The sequence below is a fragment of the Melanotaenia boesemani genome, chromosome 21 (genome assembly GCF_017639745.1).
Source record: "Melanotaenia boesemani isolate fMelBoe1 chromosome 21, fMelBoe1.pri, whole genome shotgun sequence".
NCBI lineage: Eukaryota > Metazoa > Chordata > Actinopteri > Atheriniformes > Melanotaeniidae > Melanotaenia > Melanotaenia boesemani.
In genome coordinates this window covers 16,704,196-16,719,749 of record NC_055702.1, presented here as the reverse complement: position 1 = coordinate 16,719,749, position 15,554 = coordinate 16,704,196, and the positions used below count along the sequence as shown (strand labels likewise).

The following is a 15,554-nucleotide window of genomic DNA, read 5'->3' as shown; positions in this document are numbered from 1 at the left end:
GAAACTCCTGTGGATGTTCTATCAGTCTGTGGTGGCTAGTACGCTTTTTTATGCTGTTGTCTGCTGGGGGGGGGGGGTAACATGACAAAAAGGTGTGCTAACAGGCTGGAAAAACTCATCTGTGGTTGGCATGAAGCTGGACACCCTGGTGACAGTGGCAGAGAGGAGAACACTAAAAAAAACTACTGGCTATTGTGAATGATGCCAGTCACCCTCTGCACACTGTCATCAGTGCACAGAGAAGCCTGACCAGTAACAGGCTGCTCCTCCCCAAGAGTAGGACCAACCGGCTCAGAGACTCCTTTGTCCCCCGAGCCATCAAACTGTACAACTCTGCATTAGGCAGGAGGGGGAGAAGGAGGGGGGAGAGGGAGGTGTGCAGTTCACCTGATACAAAACATGCACAATAACCCATACAAACAGTTGTAATAACTTATACGTGCAGTAGTGAACTGGGAATCTGTACCACCTCTACTGTGTGCAATGCTTGTTTATGTTGTTTTATTTAACTTATCTTATTATTATTTATTGCATTCTATTTGTGCTTTCTTGCACCTTGTTGCCTCTATTTTGCTTTGTACCTGCATCCATTGTGTCTTGTGCTTGTCCTGCTTTACTGTTGGTGTTGTATTGCTGCTGGTACCCAAATTTCCCTGAGGACTCTCCAAAGGGATTAATAAAGTATTTCTATTCTATTCTGTTCTATTCTACCTACATGAGCATCCTTTCAGCTATCTTAAGGCTAGTGATGCAAACTAGCCTCAACTATGAACAATGGTCATTCTTAATAAGACCTAAGTTGACTCACAACTCTCAATTATCATAGATTCTAAAATATTTGTGGTTTCCAGGTTATTTAGGTTAAATCTCTTATTATCTCCATCAAAAGCAACTCAGAATGAAAAAAAAATGTCAAAATGTAGCTAAAGTTCAACAAAAGATCCAATCAGTTTGTGTAAAGGAGGGAAAACTCAAGACTAGCTTTTTAGTCCTTGGAGGTGTTTAACCAACAAAAATTGCTCCAAAAGAAAGGTGTTAAAGAATCTGGTAGAAAAGAGAAGAATCCAGGGTAACTTTTAATCGGCTTTGGTTTCTGTCACATTGTTCTAAAGTTGATATTCATGACTCCACCGTTGGGAGACCACTGAACATCAATATTGTGCATTGCAATGCTGCAAAAAGAAAGAAAAAGCTCTCATTGAAACTGCCCATTCTTAGTTTACTTGAAACGTAGTATAAAGTCTATAAAGTCTATAAAAATATATAATTTTTGGTTTATGTTTGGGCAAAGTAAAACACTGAACACCTCTTTAAGAACTGCACCTGATCTGTGAAACATGGTGGGGTAGTATCATGTTATTGATCAGTCCTGCTATCTTGAAGGAACAATCGATTGTGAATTTTGTGGATTTTAAACATCAACATTTCCGTTAACTGTGTGTCTAGAGAAAGTGAATACAACAACATGTTTTGGAACAACCAAGCCAAAATCTTGACCATAACGCATTAGTTGATTTCATCCAAACTGATGTACTCAGAAATGCTAAACAGTTTTATATATTTTATTTAAAATTTTACAAACTGGAACTGGTTTACTCAGAATTATTTCTCTTATTGAATCCTATCACACATTTTTGAATATCATCAATTTTCTGTTAAAACTTTTATTGTTCTTTGTCTTAAAAAACAGTCCTTCCATGATGCTAAGAAAAAAAATTGTGTGCATTTAAACCTGCATGCAGAGCCACTCTATCTAAAGTCCCTCATTATCGCTCCAGCTTTGCAATGCTTCTTGTTTAGAGAGCTCTGCCACTGGATGCACTCTCCCAGGAAAATCATAACATGCTGCATGTCGACTCAGGTGTGGTCTGAAGTCTGCGAGTTCCTGCTATCAGATGTGTTTTGGCTTGCTGAGGTTCATCTCAAAGCAGCTATGGGATGGGGCTTGTTATTCTCCTCAGTGAGACATGAGGCACGCTCTCTAATTAGAACACATCTCCTGGTGAGATAGACGTTGAGGTCTGACTACTTCTCCAATCTAATCAGCTCTCTATCTCACTTTTGCTGCTCTGCAGAAGGCAGACTTTCACTTGTCTGACAAATGGATGCAACAACAAGGAGATGGCACTGAACAACTCTTTCTGGTTTGGAGGACTCTGCAGAATTTCGCACATTTGAATCTTAAAACAAAAAAATCTCACATCTTCACTGCCCTTCTCCTCAGCTGTTAAAAAGACATTCAGTTGGCCACGAATTAAAATATGGATGCAAAGATGTGACTGATATAAAACCTACAAGACCCACATGGAAATTCACGTTTTCCTTTTTTTCCTTCCACTTCAGCTTTTTTACTTCCTTGATGTCCTTAGGAGTTCACATGTACATGCTTATTAAGTGTCATCTGCACAGACTGCAGCGTTAACATTGGTCTCCAAATAGTTGTTCAGCATGTTTCATTACATACTTGAGACTGTGCCACTGTTGTCAGCACTTCATTTTAATTTGGCTCCTTCGCCACTGGAGATTTCGACCACTGGGACATCCTGTCGGTTGCAGAAGCTAAACTATTCTGAAGCATTAGGACCGAATGAGGTGCATTGCTGAATCTCTGCCTCTGCACTGTCAGCTGCTGTCTCATTCAGATACCAGGGAACCTCCTGCCAGCCCATGAGAACATTATGATGAGAAAGAGGAGAGCTGGGCAAATGTGTACTCTTTTAATTTGCTACAGCTTAAATACATGAGTTGTGTTTTCCTGTAGGCACACATTAACACTTGTTAAAGCATTGTTAACAACTACATATAAAATGATCCCAATATTACTGTTTCTGGGGAGGATTCCAATGGAAATGATCCTTTTGCAGTTGTTTCCATCTTGCCTCCTTGCTCATTAAAAATCCAAAAGAGGGAATGTTTGAGGCTACATTAAGCAACAGGGATTATGCTGGAGATGAACTACATTATCTGCATGAACAGAACATCACTGTGACATTTGAACACTTAAAAAGTCTGTAGTCAGCCACAGTCCTGGCTATATATAGTTATCATTTAGTTCTTTAGAGAAAGGCAGACCATTTTTGTTTTGAATTTTAACCCTGCATATCACAATCTTCAAAAATATTCATGACTCTAAAATACTTAATGAATGCTAAAAGATACACATGAAGAATGTGTTTCTGCTCTTGTCCGCAACAATAAGTAGTACTTATCAATAGTTCTCATAAATATTAACTGATCCTATCAGCTCCTTTAGATATTAGAATAATTACAAAGCAGCTTCTTGAGGATGAGGCAATGAGAACTTTGCTCGATAGGAGATTTTTTGATTAGAAATGCAATCCTGACAACCAGCATGCTAAACATTACCTTGTATAGTAATTCAAGATGTTTTATAACAAGAGAAAATACTAATCAACACAATATTCACACATCAAATACTCATTAAGCTTAACAAGCACCTCATTAGTTTTTGTGCAAATAGGTCACATCGCAGTACTTGAAAATGCAAAGGATTTTATGATTTGCATGGGCTGGTTCCTGGGGGGAATTCATATTTGAAAAGGAAGCTGAGTATATGTGTGTGAGTGTGTGTGTACAGTATGTATGTGCAGGAGAGGGAGAGGTAGAAAGAGAAGAAGAGATTTGACCTGCAAGCAATCTCTGGAGAGCCGTTCACTAGCAGAGTCTAATCAGACTCTAGCTGATGCTTGTTCTGGGGGATTGCTTCTCTCCAACCCTCAGGCCTAATTAGGACCCCCGTGTACCATAGAGAGGGGTTGCCACTCGCAGTGAGGACTGGGTGGAAGCTCACCTGTGCGTGCTCAGTGAGCTACAGAAATGAGCTGCTGGCGAGCATGATGACAAGAAGGGCATCAGAGGTGGTGCTTATACCCCCCCCCCATCCACCAACCCACCCGGAGGTCCTGTGAGTTTAATGAATGTTGGGACAGAGACAGTGAAAGAGAAGCACTAAGGATAGATGAAGAAGAAAAGGAAGGAATCAGGGTTGAAGGAGGGTAACAGAGACAGGAGCATCTTTCATGATTTTTTTTTCTCTTTTAACAATGTGGCCATTTGCAGAAGAGTGGAACAATGAGAGAATGACAGTCTAAACATGGCTAAGATAAGAGCAGGTTTCTTCTGCTCAACTTTCTGGTTTTCTAATGCCAAACTCTGGGAAGCTTCAAAGCAAATGCTGGGACATGCAAATTTCAAGAAAACTTAAGATGAAATAGTATTCAAACAGATAAATGTGTTTAGCTGCTGAGGTATGTAGAAAACAAAGTGAGATAGTTGTTTTTGAGTATTGTTAGTTAATAAAACAGATGTGATGTCAGCTTTCTATTTGCCTGCATCTTCCTGTGCTGGGGGTGGCTGCATAGGTTGCACTTTTATTTCTTTTGCAACAAATTTAGTAGATCTGCATTCAAGTTTCAGAACTAGTCTGTCAGTTTTCTCTAATTCACAGTTTTAATTAGACGAAGGCAAAGGGGCAATTTTTTTATAGTTTTTTTAAATATATTTATATCTCACTCTGGCCTGTGGTTACGGATAAAAAGACTTAACATATTTCAGAATTCTCCTTGGTGTCCCATGGGAATAGAAGGTTGTTTCATTTTGCTTTACAGTTGCTGAGCTGCTACTGACTGAATCTGAGGATGTTGTTTTTGTGAGAAGTTTAAAAAAATTGCTTGGGGCACAGGGGGTCAAAAGATACATAACAACTCCTGAGTAAGTTACCCCTGTGCTGCTTATGAAATTGAAAGAGAATACTATCTATCTGAGTGACTTGTAACCTGAAGTTGACGGAGCATCGCCCGCCTTCTTGTCAGAAGGATTTGAAACATTTCCAGATACACAAAATATATTATGATTCAGGAATAATGCATTTTTAAACAGCAACTGGGTTTGATTCAATGGGGTTTGATACATTTACTAACATTTGTTTAATATGGATTTTAGTTTTCCCTTGTAAATAAGTCTGCCATAAAGCCCTCACCCAGCCACTTAAACAACAGTCAACCTGCATCCTATCTCCTCCTGTTTTCAGTATCTTATTTAATGAGGCCCATAGCAGCTTAAAATCTTAACTTACACATCCTAGTTTTTAATTCTATTTTTATATTGGTATTTTTTCTCTATTTTAAGGGAACGTCCGTTTTTTGTGCTCCTGAGCAAATCAATTTGTTGTACCTAACAGTGCAACGACAATAAAGGCTATCTTATAAAAAAACCAGCTCATTAGTGTAAACATGCTGCTGGTTAACAACCTTTTAATAGATATAGTTAATAAGGAATATACATAATATAAACAAGGAATATAAATATATTTTCACTTCAATTTTACTTTGATTTACTAGTCTGGCACATGCAGTATTTATAAAGTTGTCTTTCTAGTTGGCATCCTTTTGCAAACTCTAATGCATATATGCAATAGTCCAACTGAGAAATACTTTCAAATGGTGTCTTTTAGGCATCAAGGCTAAATGTGTTTAAAAAATTAGCCTGTTTGTATAGGCTTAGGCTTTGGACTCAGACAAAAATATAGATTATGGTATACATTTAGTCCAGATTTTAGTGAAAACTACAGTATAATTAGCTGATACACCCCCAGGAGTCACACTCAAGACCACTGTCTTAGTGTTTCTTTCTACTCACCGAACTATTTTGCTAAATTGTTGCAAAAATCAAGCTGTAATAGCTAACTCATGTCAAAATAAATTAAATTTATGACTTGAATTACTTCTATAAGATGGTTCAGAAGCATGCTGGCAGCCCTTTTTTGTTTCTCATACTATGTATAATTGCATAACATTTTATGGGAAACACTAAATCCATTGAAAGGATGTCTTTGTGCAGACTACATTTAATTAATGAGTTAAAAAAAAGAGTTTAGACAAATATCTCCATATGAACTAAAACCTCTCTTACAACTCACCACTGAACAAAGTGACAGTGTTTTTGAAAAATTTATTGTCATATCAATTAAGCAACTAAAAAGTTGGTGAAAAAGTTATTACATATCTGGATCACAGAGGGGGAGTGAAGGTGGGGGTGCTTTGTTATGTCAAGAAAATTCCCGTGAATATTAAATAGAAGAAGTTCTACTTCTTACACCCCAAAACTTTCAGCTTCTTCCCTTGTATTTACATTGAGATGTACTAAATTAAACTTTTTTAAAGCAATTTTGCACAGGCTTGTAATTTCATTTTGATGGATTATTAGAATAGTTTGTCCATGTATAATGTTCTAAAAACCAATTATTTTTCTAACATAGCTGCACCACATCTTATCAGCCTCTGTCCAGCACACTATGTTTCTCTTTCAGGCTCATCTTCACTCTGTAGTAAATGAAGGAAGCACAATAAGCACTGTCAGTGAAGTGTTTTCTACTCCCTTTTGCTTCACTTTATAACTTTGCTGATTTGTCAGTGCAGCAAAAGCTACAACAGTGAGACAGCGAGAAAATTGGATTAACACAAACATGATAAAGTGGCCTCTTTTAAAAAATACATTTAATGATACCCATAATATCATGTTGTCTGAATGGAATTTGAATGTCATTTCATGCAAATGCCTCTAAACCACAGAATACAATCCATGTTCACGTATCATCAAATGTTCTTTTGCTTTTGCAGGAAGGTCAGAGCTTGCTTTAGTATTCACACAACTTCATCTAAACTTTTCACTGCAATATTGTGACACACGGTTCCAGAATCTATTTGATAACCCACCACGTCCAGGTGTTCTCTAGTTTGTCTTTGAAAAGTGATTGAAATTCCTTACACCTACACCCACTCATACCCCTACCGCCAGCTCTGAGGCACACGACAACCTTACAGCATGCAATCAGCCTCAAAGAATGGTGGTCTGAACCATAACCGAACAAACTATATGTGAAAAGAGAGAAAAAAAAGGTAAAGAGCCAACCATTTTCTAAGAGGCTCAGATTTTTCATTGAAGTGGCTTTTTCAGTGCTGGTGTTTCTCGACACCAAGCAAAAGCAGAGAGTGGGAGTGGGTTTCCTTTAATGAAGTTCATGGACAAGCATTGTGATAAGATACCCTTGTTACAAAAATATACACACACTTTGCAAACAAAGCACTGATGTTAATGCATATACTAATTTATCTGAGTCATGCTGAGCTTAAAAAAATCACGTGGTTCATACTTCCTATATGGCTTTACATTTTGGACTTCTCACCACAGTGCTGCAGCTTAATACTGCTCTCCCTGAAGACTTCACTGACATTTTCCAAGGTCTTGCATTTAAGCTCTGCCTTGATTAGTGAGGGAGACTTTGAGAGGAACTAATCCTTGGAATCCCCTCTTCTATGAGGAAGTCAGCAAACTAGTCAGCAATACTCTACAGATAGTCCAACCATAATAGTATAATCTTGAAGCTACAACTATGGCTAGCAACAAACAGGATGCTGTTGTTGGTAACCGCAAGTGCAAGTGCTTTTGTTCATTAGAGTCACATGAAAGAATTTTAAAATTGTCTAGAGACCACCTCAGTCTTACTTGAGGCAAACTATTTTAAATCCAAATGACTTGTTACATGTAAAAATACAGTGTTCGGCTTCTACTCCCACTTGAAGTCATGCCCCACCATTTCATAGAACTTTTCATTATAAGGTCTGTAGAAATCTCGTAGCTGCTCGATAGCCTCTCTGTCTATCTGCACATGAGTTCTGCCCTTGGACTTGCCCAGACATCGAGGCGATCCACTGCTCTCTGGCTTTTTAAGGCAAGGGAAGCCCTTGGTGCGGTTGAAATAGAAGTGTTTGTCGGTCACGATGCGTTTTAATCCAAGGAAGTCCTGCACCCGAGCCAACTCCCCTGCTGGGTCTGTGATAAGACGCTCTCCACTCACAAAGTGGATCTGAGTCAAAGGGAAGTAGCGGAGCCAGTTTTCAAGATGCAGAGCGTACAGGCCAATCCGAATGGCATTCCAGGACATGTCCACAATGCCAAGGCTCTGGTTTCTGAAGGCCAACTCCTGGAAGCTCGGCAAGTCTGGGGTTTTGGATAAAGTCTGAGTGTAATCTGATATTGCTCGGGTGACAGGGTCACGGACAACCACAATGAGCTTGGTATCTTGGGACATAGCAGAGATTCGGCGTGGAGTCTCTTTAGTCACAAAGTAGCTCGGTGTCTTCTCCATAGTGATTTGGCTTTCAAGGGTCCTTGGCATTAGACTTCTGAATGACAGATAAAAACAAAGGTAAAGGTTCTATTAAGAGAATGGTTTCATATATACATTTACATTAATATGGGTGATATTTATAGCATAATCTCACCGCTTAGAACTGCTTGAGTTACCACAAAGGCAGGGATATTCAGACAAAGGACATAATGTCCTTGCATTTACTCTGTCAAAGCTAAAAAGTGTATACATGATATAATTAGGGCAGGATTACACAAGCGAATTGCAAGGCATAAAACCACCCAAAGTGAGCTTCAGTTTGGCCATGAACCCAGTTTCTCAATGTAAATGAAGCAAAGTCATAGTAGTCTGTTGTCACTGGAGACTTGTGCTGCTGATAGTTGTCCTGTTCATCAGCTCTGCACTGCTCAAGAGTAATAAATCATCATGAATGCAAACAGGACATATATAGCAGAGCAGCACTGTTAGGTTACTTCTAGGTCTTCAAAGTAGGGCACTGTGTGGTTTGAAATAAGGGATCTGAACATGTAAACCCTCACAAAGAAAAAAGTTTGTGAATTCTCTGAAAACTATAACACACTACTGAATAGAGTTTGGCCCTGTGGCAGACTAGGGACCTGTCCAGGGTGTACCCCTCGCCTAGTAGCAGCTCTGGGATATCCTCAGGTGACCTTGCATTGGAATAAAAAGGTATAGATCAGGGGTTGGCAAGTTCAGCAGCCGTTTCTAGGTGAGAAGAAGTGTGCTCGCTGGACAGGCCGGCAGTCCATCACAGGAAAGGTTCCTTAAATTACATTAATAACTGTTCCCTCTTTCAAAATCTAAAAAGTAAATATAAAGAGGTCACATGGGTAGAAAACATAGTAAGTCCTGCAGTTTTGAAGCAGGATACTTGAGTATGTCACACAAGATCATTGCTCCTTAATGCTCGTTCACAGTGTCCAAACAGTGGTGATGCAGCGCCACATCAAACAAGAGGAGTGAGAATAGCGTCATATAACAGTTTGATTTCTACTCAGTGATGACCTTCACTGGGACAAGCATAACTTTGAATGCCCATTTGACCTCTTTGTAAAATGTGAGCTGACAATATCTCTGAATCACCTTACCTGTTTATTTTGGTAGTTGTTTGTGCTGTCCTTGTTCGACATAATCAGTAGCACATTAGTAACATTAGCAACACTAAGCTCCTTAAATGAAGGTAAGATTTTCATAACCTTTAAAAAACTAAACAAAACAAAAACACTTAAATTGGATGTCTTACTAGCTCACACCGTACTTTTATAAGTAATGAGACTCTAATCTTCCAGTTTAATGGCCTGGATCTACAGTATTCTTCTGTTAAAGTAATGTGATTGATTCAGAATATTGAACACTTTTCAACCTTCTTTTAGGTGGTTGATTTTTAATGCACAACAGCCCCTTGTCATCGCTGTCTCTGAAATTGAATCTGCCAGGCAAGCTAAGAAAAGTACCTGTCTCTGATGACTGGCTGAGTATAACTCTATGATGATCCTACACAGTCTATAGGCATGGAGTTACGAAGCATTTTGGAAAAATCCAAATTTGTTTCCTATCTGCAGCCCTTTTTCTCTTATACTTCATTCTATTTTACATTTATTCTAGTTTTAGGTTGGTAAGACATAAATGTAGAACTTAGAAAAAGACAGTTTCATATATATATATATATATATATATATATATATATATATATATATATATATATATATATATATATATATATATATATATATATATAAATATATATATATATAAATCCTGTACTATGACACAATTCTGTGCCCAACTTATGATTTACCATGAGACTAGGCTGGACTTTGACACTATAATGGGATCGTTTTTGGTCATTTTGTTTCATTTTGGTTTTAGATTTCAGTTCCATCATCCAGTCAGATGATATACACTGCAGTGAAAGTATAAAACATACCAGGAAATTCCCCTTTTCTAAGTTTCAGTTGCCACAACGCCACCAGAGATTTCATCTGCACTCTTTTCCACTTTCCATTAAAATTTTACCATCAGTCACAATAATGCCTTGCACTAATGACTATTCTTATTTCTCTTGCACCGCTTCTTTTAATGTTTCTGGGTTGTATTTAAATTACAGTATTTTTTAAGTTTTACAGGCAGTCTTTAACTTAATTTGGACATTGCACTGAGGGAAATGGGTGATGTATTATGTGTAAACTATAGCCGCAGCTCATTCACATAAGAGGCTAAAGAGACATTTATCTAATGGCTTCCCTAAAACTTATTTCTTTTTGTTCTCCACAGGAGTGCCCAGCCCACCTGGCTTTGCACTATAGAGTCTAACACTGCTAAGACTTGGCCAGTCATACCACCATCTGATGCTTGGCAAGTTCACTACAGGGATCTTTATTTTTTTGTTTAGACATTACATAACTGCATGGTCAGAATATCATTATTCCCAACAATAATTTAAGCTTTCCTGATAACAAAAGTGTTTTTTGGAAGACAATCCTCATCTGACCTTTCAGCAGTTTTGACAGCTGACAATCAAACTACAGTAACAGACTCGAGTTCACATCTCCAAGAGACATCTCTGAGACCAAAGGGCTTAGCTGCCAACCATTAGGAAAACTGCCAATTAGTGGTGATACTTTCAGTCTATAATTATTGTATACACATACCCCCTGCAGGCTACATGACAATCTTTGAGATTATACATATGGATTTTGATAAGCGTTTGGTAGTCTGTTTAACTGCATTGATTAACTTTTTAAAATTTATTTAAACAACACATTCTTTCTTTAAATAATTTCTTTAAATAATCATATATATGCTTAATGCGTGGATGTTATAACTAGTTAAATGAAACAGCTGGATAGGGCAATGGGGGAGGCTTATTAGCTGTATGATTTAAACAGAACACAGAGGGGATGAGGGATCATTTGATACAAAATGACTAAATTAAGGTTGCTGAGAAGCCAGTGGAGGTAACATCCATGCTGAAGACTGATCTGGTATATTATAATCTGCTGTAGTGACTAAAAAACAAGTAGCTGCATTAGCAGCTGTCTGTTGGACATGATGCCTGAGCTAATAACACAACATTTCTAGGCTAGTAATGCAACAAAACAGCCAGTAGCTTGTCTGGTATTTCATTCATTAACTTGTTGAAAAGCCAAACTTTGAGTGATTTAGAGAAATAACTGAGGAAACCACCAATCCAGCAGCCAACAGCTAGCAAATATGTGCTGTTGTTTGCAACTGTTTGGATGGGACTGAAAAGTAAGAAGATAGCTGTGGTTAAAGTTGTCATTAATTTTAAAGTGGGTCAGGTAAATGAATAAAGACGCACTATGTAACTTTCCGACCTTTTAACTCTGTGTTCCAGACATGTTTGATATCACAGTGGTGGTGCACAGATAATTACTCACAAGATGAATGCTCACCACAATAATAGGAAAAGAGACAAATGGTCACAGATTGTTTTCAATCTTTATTTTTTAAAAAGGAGAAGAAGAAAAAAAATCAACTAAACATTCTTTTACATGTCAGATCACATAGGCCTAAGCATGTGAGAGGGATCACATCTCCCTGACAAATAAAATGGTGATCTTAAAGATAATCATCAGTTTGACTGACTACCTCTCAGTCCTGCCATCCTGATATATATATACACACAAGTCCTAGTTCATTATATACCAGAACTGCCCAGAAGTACTCAACACACTGAGTATCCAGAACTACCCTAAAAAATCAGTAGGTGTTTTTATTCTGAGCAACTCATCTAAAAAGGAACTAAAGCTTTGCAATGATGTCATGGAAATACTCAAAACAATTGGTATAATATATGATTAATAGAGTGTTAAATAGGGTGTGACAGGTAAGGCAAACCAAAGGAGTATACAAGCAGCATCTATATGTCTCACCAGTGTGTGACATAAAGTATGACCTTAAGTGTGATAAAATTACAAAAGAAATCCATTTCATATAAATATTTTACTAGTACATTGGGTTTTGAAAGTATTTGTACATCTTTTCACCTTTAAATCAATGTGTGAAGATATTTCATATTTGTATATCTGGTTACTATCAATTTTTACTGTAAATACCGATTATAAAATGATTTGTGAACATTTGACTCTTTTTCTTTTAGTGTTGTGAGCATTTGTCATGGAATCCACAGTGACGTTATGCACATTTCTGGAGCTGACACTCCCCAGCAGCATCTTGAGCCTAAGAAACTGCACTTCACAGCGTTTTATTCCGAAATGCTGCGTGACTTTGCAGCTGAATTTTGCTTTACACACCACGTCACATGCTAGCAAATTGATATAAACAAACCAGCTGTTATGGACGTACGCCGTGGCTGATTCAGCAATGAAACGCAAGAAGACATTACAAGAGGAAGAGAGGAAAAGAAAATAGAAACGGACGGAGCAAGAGATAAGGCAAGAGTCAAGATAAGACTTTAAGTCTTTTACTGGCTTTAGAGAGCTCACGGTAGCTTGCAGGTAGGGTACAACATGGTAGTTGCCAACTGAAGCAAACTGATGTTCACCTGAGCCAGATACTGATGCTGTTGGTTGTTGTAAGTGGCCTTTTTGTTTCCCTCTGTGACCTATTAGTTACCAGTGCTGTATTATTACTGGTCAGCCAATACATTCTCACTCCCAACTTATCACAGATTAATGCTTTGTCAAGAACCTCTCACATTAGTTTTGAGTGAATGTGGTGCACCAATAGCATCACTTTCCAATTCTTAGAAAACAGCCCCACAGCTGTGGTCAATGATGTGTCAGTTGTGCCATTTTAGTAACAGGAAAATGTCTCTGTATTATGTTATCAACACTTTACACAGATTGTTGAAGGGGAAGATGGGGAAGGATACTGATTCAAAAACAGGAGACCAAGTTTGACATTGCTATATTCATCTTTTTTTATGTTTTTATTTTCCCTTCTTGTATAATGTTGGACAATAAAATTATTTAGATCAGGTTTGATATTTGATGTACTTGGTTAAGATTAGGAAAACAACACAGATACGTGTTTAAATACATTTTTATGTGAAAAGCTTTGCAGACATTTTCCTTTTTCTACAGCTGTTATGACCAGCTGTGGAAACCTTGTGCATCCAAAAGTGACACACTGGATGTACGTTGCTTTCACATCTGATGCAGCAGGTTCCTGACAAGCATGAACAGCCTGAGCTGCCAGTGAGAACAAGCTGGATGAGTAGGTGGTTTCAGCAAGGACACCCATCGCCTCTTAGTAGGCTTAGTTTATTATTAATTCATTTATTTTTGGAACTTTTACTGAACCGTAGACACAGGGACGGATTTGACAGCAGATTTCCTGAAATGATTCACCTTTGATTCCAATTAGTTTAGATTTTTTATTCAATTCTGTTTAATTCAATGTAAGTGTGGCAAGCTGTATAAGAATCTAATAATAAGTGGGCAGTTTTGTTGCCATTGTAGTCTAAAGGACACAGTGTCCATAATTTCAAAACAAATTCCAGTTTTTGTTTTATAGGACCACAGAAGAGTTTCCCATCCTCTGTCCATTGTAAATAGGCTGTGGTCCAGAGAAGATGGTGACTTCATCCTTGCATGATAGAGCTTTAACTTGTATTTGTGGATGGCATGGTTAATGGTATTCAAAGACAAGTATCACATGCATTTAATACAAAATTTCAGCCTACTCTCTACAGCACAAATGTGATTTTCAAGTTCTTTAGATAATATTGTTCATTGTGGATGATAGAATATTGAAATTCTTGGCATTTTTTAATAAGAACATTATTTAAAAATTACTCCACAATTTGTAGATGCAGCTATTTTCATGCCTAATCATGGTACTGACCTGTTGCCAATCAAACTAACTAATTACGGGCAATTCTTTGTAGTACCACTGAAGGTTTTCCTGCCTTTTATGGCCCTGTCCCAACTTTTCTGAGACATGTTACTCCCATCAAATTCAAGATGAGCTAATATTAGTCATGATGAATTAATTAAATATATCACTTTCAACATGACAAGTTTTTATTACTGTGAATAAATTTCGGTTAATAAATTTGGCAAATCACTGCATTCTGTTTTTACACGCCATCCCAACTTGGTACACCATTCTCATCATCCCTTTAAAAATGGTAGAAAACGGGCATATTAACACAGATATGAACATATAGTTGATCATTAATTATAAAAACCTAGACACTGTCATGACCTCTATTCTGCTATTCTTTGATCAACTCAATATTTACTGATACCACTATCAGAATAAAATTATTCCATGCCTCATTACCTTTTTTTGTGTCATGTGGATTATTTAACCAATATAACCGATGTTGCAGGTGATTTCTTACCTGTACCATTCCAAGCCTCTGTCATAATTCCTATCGAAGAAGTGAGTTTCTGTTCCAGCTGCTCGCACGTCCGGATGAATCCTTATGAACTCCAGAACAGCTCTCGTTCCCCCTTTTTTCACACCAACGATGATCGCATTTGGTAACTTTTTATTGCCAAACTTTAAATGACTCACGGGAGGACTGGGCGTGTCATTCCTGACGACGTGAGGAGTGGAAGGATGTCTTTGGTCCGTTTTCAGCTGAGATGTTCCATCTGCGCTACTCGTTCTTGCATCAATTGGTGCAAGACAGGACAATGATTTCTGGAGGCGCCGTTTGGCTCCATCGGCTGGCTGACAGCTGGGCGTTGGATCACCTGGCTTTTGCATGACGGTATCGTTGGGAAGTAGTGCACAGTAGCACAAATACGAAAGAAAAAGAGATAACAAGCAAACTGACGTTCCTTTGAGCCGGTGCGAAAAGGGGACAAGTCGACTGAAGAGGAGCACGCATGCCATCTCTCCATATATGAACAGCGCATGGTTTTCTAACTGATTTTGCGTCCCATCCTCTCTATTTGTTTTCTTGCACAAGTGGCTGAACTGTCCCCTGACAGAAATCAGAAAGAGATCAGAAATCAGAAAAGTTCTCCCATCGCTTCACTGCGCAGCAGAATAATACAATCCATTAATACTCCACATTCCCACTTCTTGAGGACACTAAAGAGAACGCGTCTGGTCGCTATGGACTCAGGTTGGATTTGACATCCTCTCTTAAAACTCCTTGAAGTCTCCGTAGTCATTACGCACGAGTGGGAAGCAGGAGCGGAGCGCGCTCTCTGGTAACTTGAGCGGACTGTCAGCTCCAAACAGGCAGAGGGACAGAAAAATATTTCAACACAATGACGTCAGAGCACCTTTGCATTAGGAAAAAATACTTCTCATCTCATTCAAAGTTTCTGTTTTTGAACATCACAGGGCTGCACGCAGAGCAACAGCGAATATTAAAGAGCATTTAACCGAATATGTAATTTAACTATTTGATCAC

General features: G+C 38.2%; 1 protein-coding gene across 1 annotated transcript; it reads right to left on the bottom strand.

The window, feature by feature from the left end:
• Positions 1-6,558: 6,558 nt before the first annotated feature.
• On the bottom strand, positions 6,559-15,316 carry LOC121632542 (heparan sulfate glucosamine 3-O-sulfotransferase 2-like). Its single transcript, XM_041974129.1, has 2 exons — positions 14,526-15,316; positions 6,559-8,204 (listed from the first exon to the last, which is right to left on the bottom strand). Exons 1-2 carry the CDS (start codon positions 15,023-15,025, stop codon positions 7,586-7,588), a joined length of 1,119 nt encoding a protein of 372 aa, XP_041830063.1. The 5' UTR covers positions 15,026-15,316; the 3' UTR covers positions 6,559-7,585.
• Between the last annotated feature and the right edge of the window lie 238 nt (positions 15,317-15,554).